At 42.6% G+C, this 12,920-nt stretch overlaps 1 protein-coding gene across 1 annotated transcript in view; it reads left to right on the top strand.

Moving 5' to 3' along the window:
- LOC138771907 (uncharacterized) overlaps positions 1-12,920 on the top strand; it is a 61,025-nt gene that overhangs the window by 26,479 nt on the left and 21,626 nt on the right. The window contains 7 exon segments of the mRNA XM_069951909.1: positions 817-1,675; positions 5,899-6,022; positions 11,241-11,369; positions 11,505-11,612; positions 11,702-11,825; positions 11,909-12,006; positions 12,129-12,228. Coding sequence (XP_069808010.1) covers positions 817-1,675; positions 5,899-6,022; positions 11,241-11,369; positions 11,505-11,612; positions 11,702-11,825; positions 11,909-12,006; positions 12,129-12,228 — 1,542 coding nt within the window.

Here is a 12,920-nt window from a genome sequence, read left to right as displayed (position 1 = left end):
GAAATTTGTATAACTTTTCATAAGTAACAACATATCAAAAATTAATTTTGGCCGGACTTCTCCTTTAAGTAAAGACTAATAGCCAGCTAAGACTATAGGACAAATGAACACTTTATAGGAGGCCAGAGACCCAGTCCAGCACAGGCACACAAAATGACGAGGGGGAGGGGAAAGGCAGCGTGTCATCCACCTAGCATAACAAACTGTTAAATGACCAGAGGGAACTGACAGGGAGCTGGGTGTGGTGCAGTATCAATCACCAGAGCTGCAAATATAACAGACTAGAAATTCATGGCTAAGAGCACAGTCTCGCCGTATATCACGAGCCGAGGTCCCAACAGGCATAACATTTACTGTAAAAACTATATTTAACAATAGGTCATTTTATGATGAGATATTTTTTTTTTAGTGTACAGGTTGAGCTAAACAGTACTCGGTGCCGCATGTCCCCAGTGCTGCCATTCTAACAGTGTCTAGTTTCTACAGGTCACCTCTTAAAGGGTTACTCAGGAAAATATCATTTTAACTTAAATTATACAGATCTGTAAAATTACTTCTATTTAAAAAGAAAAATATTCAGTCTTCCAGTACTTATTAGCTGCTGTATGCCCTGCAGGAAGTGGTGATTCTTTCCAGTCAGACTCGGTGCTCCCTGCTGCCTCCTCTGTCCATATCAGATTGAAGTCTGTTGCGACTACACCGTCATAGTTCATAATGGAATTATGTTATGAAATAGCAAAATAATTTTACGGTTATAGTAAAAAAAAATAATTGTAAAATTGTAATTGTAAAAAAAGTGAGTTGTATTTTTGGCAGACGGCTGTACTGGGAGCTCAGAGGAGAAGCTGATATCATGTGTGAAAGTAGAAGATACTAATGAAGAGTATGGCGTAATCTCAGCTATACCCACAGACTATACAACAACTGGTACTATACAACAACAGGTCCCATCCTCCGTCCCATCATTACAGCCAGAGAAGCAACTTAGAGGTCCCAGACGTGAAAGACTATATACATGTTCAGAGTGTGGAACAGGTTTTTTCTGGAAAGCGGCTTTTCTTAAACATCTGAGAATCCACCCAGGGGCAAATCCATATTCATGTTCAGAATGTGGGAAATGTCTTGCCCAGAAAGCAGCTCTTATTGCGCATCAGAGAATTCACACCGGGGAAAAGCCATTTTCATGTACAGAATGTAAAAAAAGTTTTAACCGGAAAGCAGATCTTCGAAGACATTGTCAAACTCACTCTGAAGAGAAGCCATTTCAATGTCCAGTATGTGGGAAATGTTTTAGCCAGAGACCAAATCTTCTTACACATCAGAGAATTCACACAGGGGAAAAGCCATTTTCATGTGCAGAATGTAAAAAATGTTTTAACCGCATTTCACATCTTCAAAGGCATTATAGAACTCACACAGGAGAGAAACCATTTCCATGTTCAGAATGTGGGAAGTGTTTTGTCCAAAGATCACATCTTCTTTTACATCAGAGAATTCACACAGGGGAGAAGCCATTTCTGTGTTTTGAATGTGGGAAATGTTTTGTCCAGAAAGAAAGTCTTCTTACACATCAGAGAACTCACACAGGGGTGAAGCCATTTTCATGTTCTGAATGTGGGGAAAGTTTTACTCACAAATCCTATCTTCTTAATCATCAAAAAATTCATATGGGAAAGTAGCTATTATTTTTTGGTAACAAAATGACAAAATGGAATAAAGGAATAGAAATAGAGGAATAAAATGGGACCATGTTAGATGAGAAGATCCAGTGACTTGAATGAGGTCTGTATTATGGCCCGATGGATCTGGTCAGAGCTTGTATACAAAGGCCTTCAAAATCTTGGGCCCTCTGGTCACAGTTCCTGTTACTGTGAACAGTTAATCCCTTCCTGAAAAACAGTGTACAGGTTACATCATGGAAGTCAATGACTTCCTGGATTATGACATACCAGTTCAGGGACTGGGGACTGCCTGCTATCAGCAGCCGGGTCCACACAGTTAAAGTGGTAGTTCGCCCAAAATGTTTTCTTTCAAATCAACTGGTGCCAGAAAGTGCCAGAGATTTGTAAGTTAATTTTATTAAAAATCTCCAGTCTTCCAGTACTTATCAGCTGCTGTATGTCCTGCAGGAAGTGGTGTATTCTCTTCAGCCTGACACAGTGCTCTCTGCTGCCACCTCTGTCCATGTCAGGAACTGTCCAGAAGCAGCAGGAAATCTCCATAGAAAACCTGTCCTGCTCTGGACAGTTCCTGACATGGACAGAGGTGGCAGCAGAGAGCACTGTGTCAGACTGGAGAGAATACACCACTTCCTGCAGGACTTACAGCAGCTGATAAGTACAAGAAAAATTTAGATTTTTCAATAGAAGTAAATGACCAATCTCGGGTACAAGTTGATTGGAAAGAATAACATTTTTGGTGAACAATCCCTTAAATGAGATTGTGGTGTCGTCAAGACCCCTTAAATACGGCCATTGTGCCATTTAAATGTTAGTGTCAGGGGCAGTTTTTGTCCCTGACCAATCAGGATCCTCGCAGGGTCGCTGCAGGGGTCCTGTTAGGTTTCCCTAACTGCAGGAGGTCTTGTATCTCCATGCAGACACATCATCAGTCCGCTCATAGACTCTAGGAGTAGAGCTCTGATAATACTGGCATTGAAAAGTACACGAAATCCAATGATTGCTCGTAATAGTCCCCTATAGGGACTAAAACAAAGTGTAAAAGAAAATTTGAAAAACTTCTTTCCGCAGCATGACATGGGTCCGCCACCAGTAGCAAGTACAGAACATTTCTCCAAAACGACTACCATAAAAGTAATATTTTTAACTCATACAAAAAGTCCCCCCCCCCCCCCCTTCCCTTAATGAACCTGCTGCAGAACCAAATGGCCTAGCATTGCTTACCTGTCTAACTCAGTTATTAAACTACCAAAAATCCATTTGCTTTGGGTGTTTTTGTTTTGTGTTTTTGTGGCTGTATCTCCTGGTTGATGTACACAGTACTACAGGTCCCAGAATACAATGTTTTCCCTCAGCTGTTTATCGCAGTCTTCCACCCTGCCCATTCCCCGCACTAAACAGTTGCAGAACATCTAGGCTGTGTTCACACATTGCAGCTTCATTGTGTTAGTGAATTAATTGCAATAATTTATTATGTCATTGCCTCTCTACCTGTAACACCACACAGCACAGTGTATTCTCTACCTGTAACACCACACAGCACACTGTATTCTCTACCTGTAACACCACACAGCACTGTATTCTCTACCTGTAACACCACACAGCACGCTGTATTCTCTACCTGTAACACCACACAGCACGCTGTATTCTCTACCTGTAACACCACACAGCACGCTGTATTCTCTACCTGTAACACCACACAGCACGCTGTATTCTCTACCTGTAACACCACACAGCACTATGTATTCTCTACCTGTAACACCACACATCACGCTGTATTCTCTACCTGTAACATCACACAGCACGCTGTATCCTCTACCTGTAACACCACACAGCACTGTATTCTCTACCTGTAACACCACACAGCACTGTATTCTCTACCTGTAACACCACACAGCACACTGTATTCTCTACCTGTAACACCACACAGTATTCTCTACCTGTAACAACCCACAGCACACTGTATTCTCTACCTGTAACAGCACGCTGTATTCTCTACCTGTAACACCACACAGCACTCTGTATTCTCTACCTGTAACACCACACAGCACACTGTATTCTCTACCTGTAACACCACACAGCACACTGTATTCCCTACCTGTAACACCACACAGCACTGTATTCTCTACCTGTAACACCACACAGCACTCTGTATTCTCTACCTGTAACACCACACAGCACTGTATTCTCTACCTGTAACACCACACAGCACACTGTATTCTCTACCTGTAACACCACACAGTATTCTCTACCTGTAACAACCCACAGCACACTGTATTCTCTACCTGTAACAGCACGCTGTATTCTCTACCTGTAACACCACACAGCACTCTGTATTCTCTACCTGTAACACCACACAGCACTCTGTATTCTCTACCTGTAACACCACACAGCACACTGTATTCTCTACCTGTAATGCACATAATGGAATAAAGTAAAGAACTTTTTGAATTTAATTTGTTTTTCTTTTCATCTCTACGCACATATTATGATCAAGCATCTTTTATCTTTGAAGTTGAGCCCCACAATAAGGACTTTATCCGATATTATCTTACATGGGATATACTGTTTATGCCTGTGTTTTGTCCAGGTGGGATTGGCAGTGCCGACTCTTATCCTCTCTGCTGTTTAGCATCATTTAATTGTGTAACTGCATCATTTTTGTGCAGATGCTGCAGTACTGCAATCAGACTCCAACATAAGCGAACATAGCCATAGGAGAAGTATTTTTTAATATGTTATTACTTATGGAAAGTTAAACAAATTCATTACAGTACATTAATTATTGGAAATGAACATATACTGCTATTTCTCTTAATTTAGTAGATCAGACTGGGTTCAGATTTAAAAAAAAAAAAAAAAGCGTGACTTCATGAATCAGTTGTAACTCCTATGGAGTGTCCAGCAGGGGGCAGCCTATATGTAGAAGCCTATGACACGGTATTGTGTCTATGGAAGGAAGTGTATGTAAAGTAATGTAATACACACTATGCTTTATTGATTGAATACATTTATGGAATACTTTGGGGAGCAAGTGTCCTTGCTCCCCAAAGTATTTTTTAAATGTATTCAATCAATACATTTAGAGGGCACAGAGCCCTCCCCCCATTGCCGCCATCACTGCCACATAAGCACTGTACTACTCCCCCATCATCTGCTCATAGTATGAGCAGATGATGGAGGAGTAGTACCAGAGCTATCCCCAGCACCACCTGCCGCCGCCCCTGCACTGCAGTTCACATCCCCTGCCGGGGACTGCAGAGCTCACCGCCGCCCCTGGCTCTGGTACTACTCCCCCATCATCTCATACTATGAGCAGATGATGGGAGGAGTAATTCAGTGTATATGTGTCTCATAGCACCAAGCAGGGAGTGAAGAGGGAGGTAGTTAGATGCACAGGCACCTCTCTTCCTCCTTTCTCGGTGCCCTCCAAATGTATTGATTGAATACATTTATGGAATACTTTGGGGAGCAAGGACACTTGCTCCCCAAAGTATTCCATAAATGTATTCAATCAATAAAGCATAGTGTACATACATTACTTTACATACACTTCCTTCCATAGACACAATACCGTGCCATAGGCTTCTACATATAGGGCACCCCCTGCTGGACACTCTGGAATTACAACTGATTTGTGACGTCACGGTTCTCTACAAAATCAGAACCCAGCCTGATCTACTAAATTAAAGGAAATAGCAGTATACGTGCATTTCCCATAATTAGTGTACATTAGGAACTTTAATAACATATTAAAAAATACTTTTGGCTGAACTTCTTTAATTTCACTGCAGAGTTTTGCACAATCAGTGAAGTTTCAGCACCTGCTTCTGTCTGGTCAGAGATGGTGAATCACTCAGGGGATTGGAGGATCCAGCCAAGCCTCCTGTGACATCACGCCCTGCCCCCTGTCTGCATCATCAGTCTGTGCTCATCAAACACACACAATGCGAGACGGAAGCATGGAATCTCTGTCTCTTGAGGGGGAAGAGCAGTGGGAGCAGGGGACAATGTGGATTGGCACAGAGGCCAGTTTTCGTCACTTCTTGGATGTCGGTCAGCTGCCAGTGTGGCAGAACCGCACAGATATGGTAAAACATTATATAGACACATATATTTAACTTTTAATGTACTTTTAAAAGAAAAAAGGTTTTCCTTATCTGGAGTTCCAAAAGACGAGGAATTTCTGCTTGAAATTCTTCTATTCTGTTCTGAGCAGAATAAGGGTGGGTTCAGACTACGGAATTCTTGCGGATAAATTCCGCGGAATTCCGTCGTCTGTACGTGCTCACCGCCGCGCACCTTTTCGACGGCTGATTCCGCATTCCGCCAAAAGAATTGACGTAACAATGACGATGACCTGAATTTGAGGTGAACTCAAGTGGAATGCAAGCAGAATTCAAGCCCCATTGACTTCTATAGGATTCCTCTAGCAGATTCTTCCAAAAAAAGTGACATGTTACTTCTTTGGGGTATGTGCACACTGAGCAATTCTCGAGGAATTGAAGCAGAAAGTTTTCAAGCAGAATTTAAGCCCCCCATTGACTACTATAGGATTCCTCTATCAGATCTACAGCAGAAAATTCTGCTCGTAAATTCTGCAGTGTGAACAACAGAGCAGAAAACCCATTGAACACAATGGGACTTTGCTCTGTACATTTTTTACGGGAGGAATTTCAAGCTCAATTTCAAGCTTAATTCCTCGCCTTTTCCTCAGTGTGCACATACCCTTGGGCGGAAAGCAGATCTGCGGCAGAAAATTCTGCTTGGAAATTCTGCAGTGTAAACAACAGAGTGGAAATCTCATTGAACACAATGAGGGTACGTGCACACTGAGGAAAAGGCGAGGAATTAGGTGAGGTATTTCAGCTTGAAATTCCTCCCGTAAAATATGTACAGAGCAAAGTCCCATTGTGTTCAATGGGTTTTCTGCTCTGTTTTTCACACTGCTGAATTTTCTGCTTTAGATCTGCTAGAGGAATCCTATAGAAGTCAATGGGGGGCTGAAATTCTGCTTGAATTCTGTCTGAAAACTTTCTGCTTCAATTCCTCGAGAATTGCTCAGTGTGCATATACCCTAATTCCTCGTCTTTTGCTCAGTGTGCATGAGCCCTTAGGGGGCTCCTGTACTTAAATGTATATACAGACAAGACTGCTGGAGCTATAGCCCCCTCTCTCCCAAAGTCATGTCCCCCTTTGCTTAGGGCTCCGGGGGAGTCTCAGTGCTGCTACATGCACATCATCAGACACATCTCTGCTATCTGCGCATCACACACACACAGCTGTGCTACATGCACATCACCAGGCACAGCTCTGCTACATGCACATCACCAGGCACAGCTCTGCTACATGCACATCACCAGGCACAGCTCTGCTACATGCACATCATCAGGCACAGCTCTGCTACATGCACATCACCAGACACAGCTTTGCTACATGCACATCACCAGACACAGCTTTGCTACATGCACATCACCAGACACAGCTCTGATACATGCACATCACCAGACACAGCTCTGATACATGCACATCATCAGCAGATACAGCTCTAATACATGCACATCACCAAGCACATCATCAGCAGATACAGCTCTGCTACATGCACATCACCAGACACGGCTCTGCTACATGCACATCACCAGACACATCTCTGCTACATGCACATCACCAGACACAGCTTTTCTACATGCACATCACCAGACACAGCTCTGCTACATGCACATCATTAGCAGATACAGCTCTAATACATGCACATCATCAGCAGATACAGCTCTGCTACATGCACATCACCAGACACGGCTCTGCTACATGCACATCACCAGGCACAGCTCTGCTACATGCACATCACCAGGCACAGCTCTGCTACATGCACATCATTAGCAGATACAGCTCTAATACATGCACATCACCAAGCACATCATCAGCAGATACAGCTCTGCTACATGCACATCACCAGGCACGGCTCTGCTACATGCACATCACCAGGCACAGCTCTGCTACATGCACATCACCAGGCACAGCTCTGCTACATGCACATCACCAAGCACATCATCAGCAGATACAGCTTTGCTACATGCACATCACCAGCAGATACAGCTCTGCTACATGCACATCACCAGCAGATACAGCATATTATTATTATTAATAATAATAAATACACATATTCAAGACACACTGTACTGCTACATGCACATCACACAGTTATGCTGCCCTAATATACAACACGCACAGCTCCACTACATACACACTGTACACACATCCTGATCACCAGACACAGCTGCTACATGCACATCACCAGGCACTGCTCTGCTATCTGCTCATCACACACAGCTCTGCTACATGCAAATTACGAGAAACAGCTCTGCTACATGCACATCACACACAGCTCTGCTATATACACATATTCAAGACACACCGTACTGCTACAAGCACATCACACAGTTATGCTGCCCTAATATACAACACGCACAGCTCCGCTACATACACACTGTACACACAGCTCTGCTACATACACACTGTACACACAGCTCTGCTACATACACACTGTACACACAGCTCTGCTACATACACACTGTACACACAGCTCTGCTACATACACACTGTACACACAGCTCTGCTACATACACACTGTACACACATCCTGAGCTTTGCACCTATTTTTAGGTGAATAATTAGATTTTTTGCCCATTTTTGGTCTAAGTTCTATTTATGAACCAGTATTCGACGGGTGAATATTTTTAGACGACTTTTTTTTTAATCTGCCTGTTTTGAGTATTCACCCAAATATTGCAGAATCTGGGACTTGCCCCCAACTTATAATTTGCAAATTTTTAAAAAGTCGCCTCCGTCTGGTCAGTACCGTGGGAATATGTTTGCCGCTACTCTATTCACAAATTTATGAAGAGTTTGTTAATATTCGGCTGGGTCGCACAGCTTAGACTCCATAGTAAATGTCCCCCATCAGGTCATCCAGCAGCCCCGCACTCTGATCACGTGATCCCTGTCTCCTCCCCTCTGTGACTGATCACATGACTGTGACATCACTGCAGGTCCTGTAACAGCTGTACAGATCTTGTAGTCCTTTATCTCCTCCCCCTACACCCAACTGATCACATGACCGTGACATCACTGCAGGTCTGGTAACCGCACAACAACCACGGCAGAACCTGATCATGTGATTCTTAGACTCCTCCCTCTCACTGCCTGGTCACATGACCGTGATATCATCGCAGGTCCTGTAACCACAGAGCTGCCACACGGTTCCCTACAGCTCAGGTATGTTACTAACCCCTTTAATTACCGGAGACATCACCCCTCCCATTTCTGATTAGTTTGCCGTTTTTCATCATGTCGCATTCACAGAAATTAATCTTTTAATTTTTACTTTTGTTCACATCCACATAACCGAATAAGACCTAGGGGGAGATTAGTGAGATTCTCGCTGTTGCCCGTAGCAACCAACCAGAGCTCAGCTTTCATTTCTTATGTTGCTCTGGTAAAATGAAAGCTGGGCTGTGATTGGTTGCTATGGGCAAAAGAGACCATCTCACAATAAGACAGCATCATACATCTTCCCGTCGGTTTTTTGCGGGAGAAGTCGTCTTCTTCAGTGACATCATCATAGGGCATGTACTACTTACTTGTTTTACTGTATACTCACTGGAGGAGATTTATCAAACATGGTGTACAGTAAAACTGGCTCAGTTGCCCCTAGCAACCAATCAGATTCCACCTTTCATTTTCCAAAGAGTCTGTGAGGAATGAAAGGTGGAATCTGATTGGTTGCTAGGGGCAACTGAGCCAGTTTCACTTTACTCCATGTTTGATAAATCTCCCCCATACTATATATCTACCTCTGTTCCTGGTAGATTAACCCTTTACATGCTGCAGTCAGATCGTGACCACAACACGTAGAGTGCTGTACGATATCCATCCAGATGACAGGATCTTTGGGGCCGATGCATCTCCATGGCAGCTGGAAGGGAGCCTGCCATAGATGCCTAAACACCCTGCTAGATGCCAGATACACTGCCTGACAGTATAACGCTGACAGGCTCTGTACACCGCACTAGTGTGACTAGTGCAACGAATTATAATAGTGATATAATGATCACTGTAAACAAACAAAAACTATATAAATAAAATTTAATTTAAAAAAATCACCACCATCCCTCAAAAAAAAAAAATTCCCTTTATCTTGCCTTTTTTTTTTTTTTTACATATAACAAAAAAAAAAAAAATACACATATCAGGTATCGCCACATCTGTAACGACCAGAACAATTTAATATTATTTATTCCATACAGTGAACACAGTAGAACAAAATATTAATAAATAAAACTAGGATTGTTGTATTTTGTTAATCCACTAGAAAATAAAATGAATAAGTCATATATATTCAATAAAAAGTACAAGTTGTCCATCAAAAAATATTCCCTATTCTATTGGCTATGTCAATAGAAAAATAAGTTACATTGCTTCGGAGGCTTCCATGAAAAAAACAACAACAAAAAATTACTTGGGCATTATGGCCCAGAATGTATGCCGGAGGAAGGGGTTACATATTATGCTGTAAACTCCAGCATAGTAGTTGCAGTACCTTTATTCCGTTTATATGTTTCCCTTATAGCATTTTTAGTTCCTTACAATCACAATATTTTGTGGTTTTTTTTTTTTACACTGAAGATGACTTATGCAACTGTGGACAGGACAACAGACGTGTGAATGTAGCCATAGTTCCTTCAATCCTCAGAACATGAAAATAAATTCACTTGTTATTTTTGAGAATCAGAATCAGACAATTTCCCTCATTTAGCTTTATATAGAACTAAAACTTTTATGACAGACTAGAATCACAGTGGTTGCAGGCTACAGTATAATGCCCACTTAGTTTCACCTTCTGGCTTCATCAGGGGTCGAACAGGAGAACGCTATAAAAAAAATAACAGCTGCAGTACAAACAGTAGAATCGTAGAAAGAAAAGGCAGGTGCTGGGTGGAGACTGGACTAAAAAAAACTATTTACCTGTTTAATTTTTAAAGCTTACAATACTAGTACTTGCGTAATAACAAATCAGAATCACAGTAATCCCAAGCTGTACTAATGCCCGACGAGTTTCACTTTCCAGCTTCATGAAGGGTTGAAGGGGATGAGGAATGAGGATCCTTCTAAAGTGACAAAATGGGGAGTGTCTGCTGTCAAAAAACTTTTGTAACTTAGAATTATAATGGAGGGGTGAGTTGTATACAGTGATCAATATATAAGACTTTATGTTTCAACTGTATAGTTGAATAGCTACAGGATGATTTTTACTTGTTTTGATCCCAAGTGACGGGATTTAAGAAGTCTCTATCTGAGCATATTAGGTGCTTTACCAAGATCACTGCTTTATACTGAGGTCATTGCTGCCCCTCCTGACCAAGTTTCATAAGAGGACGCAACACGGTGGGTGGGTTTGTATCTCTGGATATATTTTCCCTTATTATCTCCAGTAATTGTATTTTATATGTACGTGAATTATCATTATCTCGTCTTCTTTCCATTCAGGTTCCTACAATATAGGATCCGCTAAGTCTATTTCTTCTGAATGAGATCATTTTCCTAATTGAGCCATCAAGGATGGATAAGGACAAGATGGCGGAATGCTTAATGAATCTCACCCTAGAGATATTCTTCCAGCTTACTGGAGAGGTGAGGGGGATTCTGGGAGTTATGTTACATGACACCATTCTTCTCTATGTAATAACATATGGATATGACTGGAGATGGTGAGGGGGATTCTGGGAATGTATGTAGTGATATGTATTACTGTATCTCCATAACCAGGATTACACAATCCCGGGGCCCCCACCTCACTCCCTGATACACGAGGAAATCAATGAGCAGAAGATCCTAGAACTCACCAACAAGATGGTGGAGCTGCTGACTGGAGAGGTAAGGAGGCTGCTGGGAATGCTGGGACATTATACAGGAAGGCTATGAAGGGATGGGGGGGATGACTGTGTGATCATTGTGTGTGTCAGGTTCCTATAAGGTGTCAGGACGTGGCGCTCTATTTCTCCATGGAGGAGTGGGAGTATGTAGAAGGACACAAGGATCAGTACAAGGAGGCCATGATGGAGGATCAGCCGCCCCTCCCATCACCAGGTAATAGACAGGACTACATACACCCCGCCGTTATTTCTCCCTATATACAGAATGGAGTCAGTCTCTCTATGTGTTCCCTACAGCCACATCCAGTAAGAGAACAACACCAGAGAGATGTCCCCGTCCTCTTCTTCCTCAGGATTGTCCAGAAGAGAATCACAATGTCCCCCAGGATGATCAGGTAGCTGGAATATGGGCTGCTTAAGGGCGAGGTTCTTCTTTTATCCAGCTATATTTTTCTATATTATTAGTGGTCATGATAATTTCTGATAGACTTCTGTCGTCCGACCTTTTGTCTTGCAGGTTATGAAGGTTAAAGATCTAAACATAATAGTAAAAGAAGAGACATATATGAGCGATGATGAGCCGTGTGCAGAGGACGTATCTACAGAAAACTGCCCAGGTCAGTAGTGACCACTAAATACAGATGGTGGTGGAGCTATAGCAGTCACTACAATGGCAGCTGTGACCGGGCCCATGAATCAAAGAGACCCAGAGACGCCTCACTATGTTATTATTGACTGCTTCTGTCTGACCTGCTATAACTCTGCTCTAATGCTCGGCAGTATATGGAGGTTTGTGCAGCAGTACTGATAGGCAAAGAGGGGTCCCATGTAGTGATGAGAGAGTACTAAAATGCTCGGGTGCTCGTTATTCGAGATAAATATTTCCTGATACCGATACTCGGGTGCTTGTTTCAAGTAACGAACCCCATTGAAGTCAATGGGAAACTCGAGCATTTTTGCAGGGGACCCAAGCTCGGACCAGGGAAGGTTGCGTGAAACCCTGGAAACCTTAGAAAATGATGGAAACACCACGGAAATGGAAAGGAAACAGCAGGGGCAGCATGTATGGATGCCTCTGAGGTTGCCAAGCTCACATGCTCGCTCATCACTAGTCCCATGGGTTAGAGCTGTGAAGTCATAAAACGAGACTGTATAGAGGAGATAAGAACTTTTAGTGTATTAACCCCTTCAGTGAACCTATAAAGAGTCTGGCTTCAACACAGAATGGGAGAGAGAACAGCCTGGTTGCCTAACATCATGATATACTGGTCCACGCTCTACTGTTATATCGTGATGTCTTTTGCCTGCA

The sequence above is a fragment of the Dendropsophus ebraccatus genome, chromosome 14 (assembly GCF_027789765.1).
Source record: "Dendropsophus ebraccatus isolate aDenEbr1 chromosome 14, aDenEbr1.pat, whole genome shotgun sequence".
Lineage (NCBI taxonomy): Eukaryota > Metazoa > Chordata > Amphibia > Anura > Hylidae > Dendropsophus > Dendropsophus ebraccatus.
This window is presented reverse-complemented; position numbering and strand designations above follow the sequence as displayed.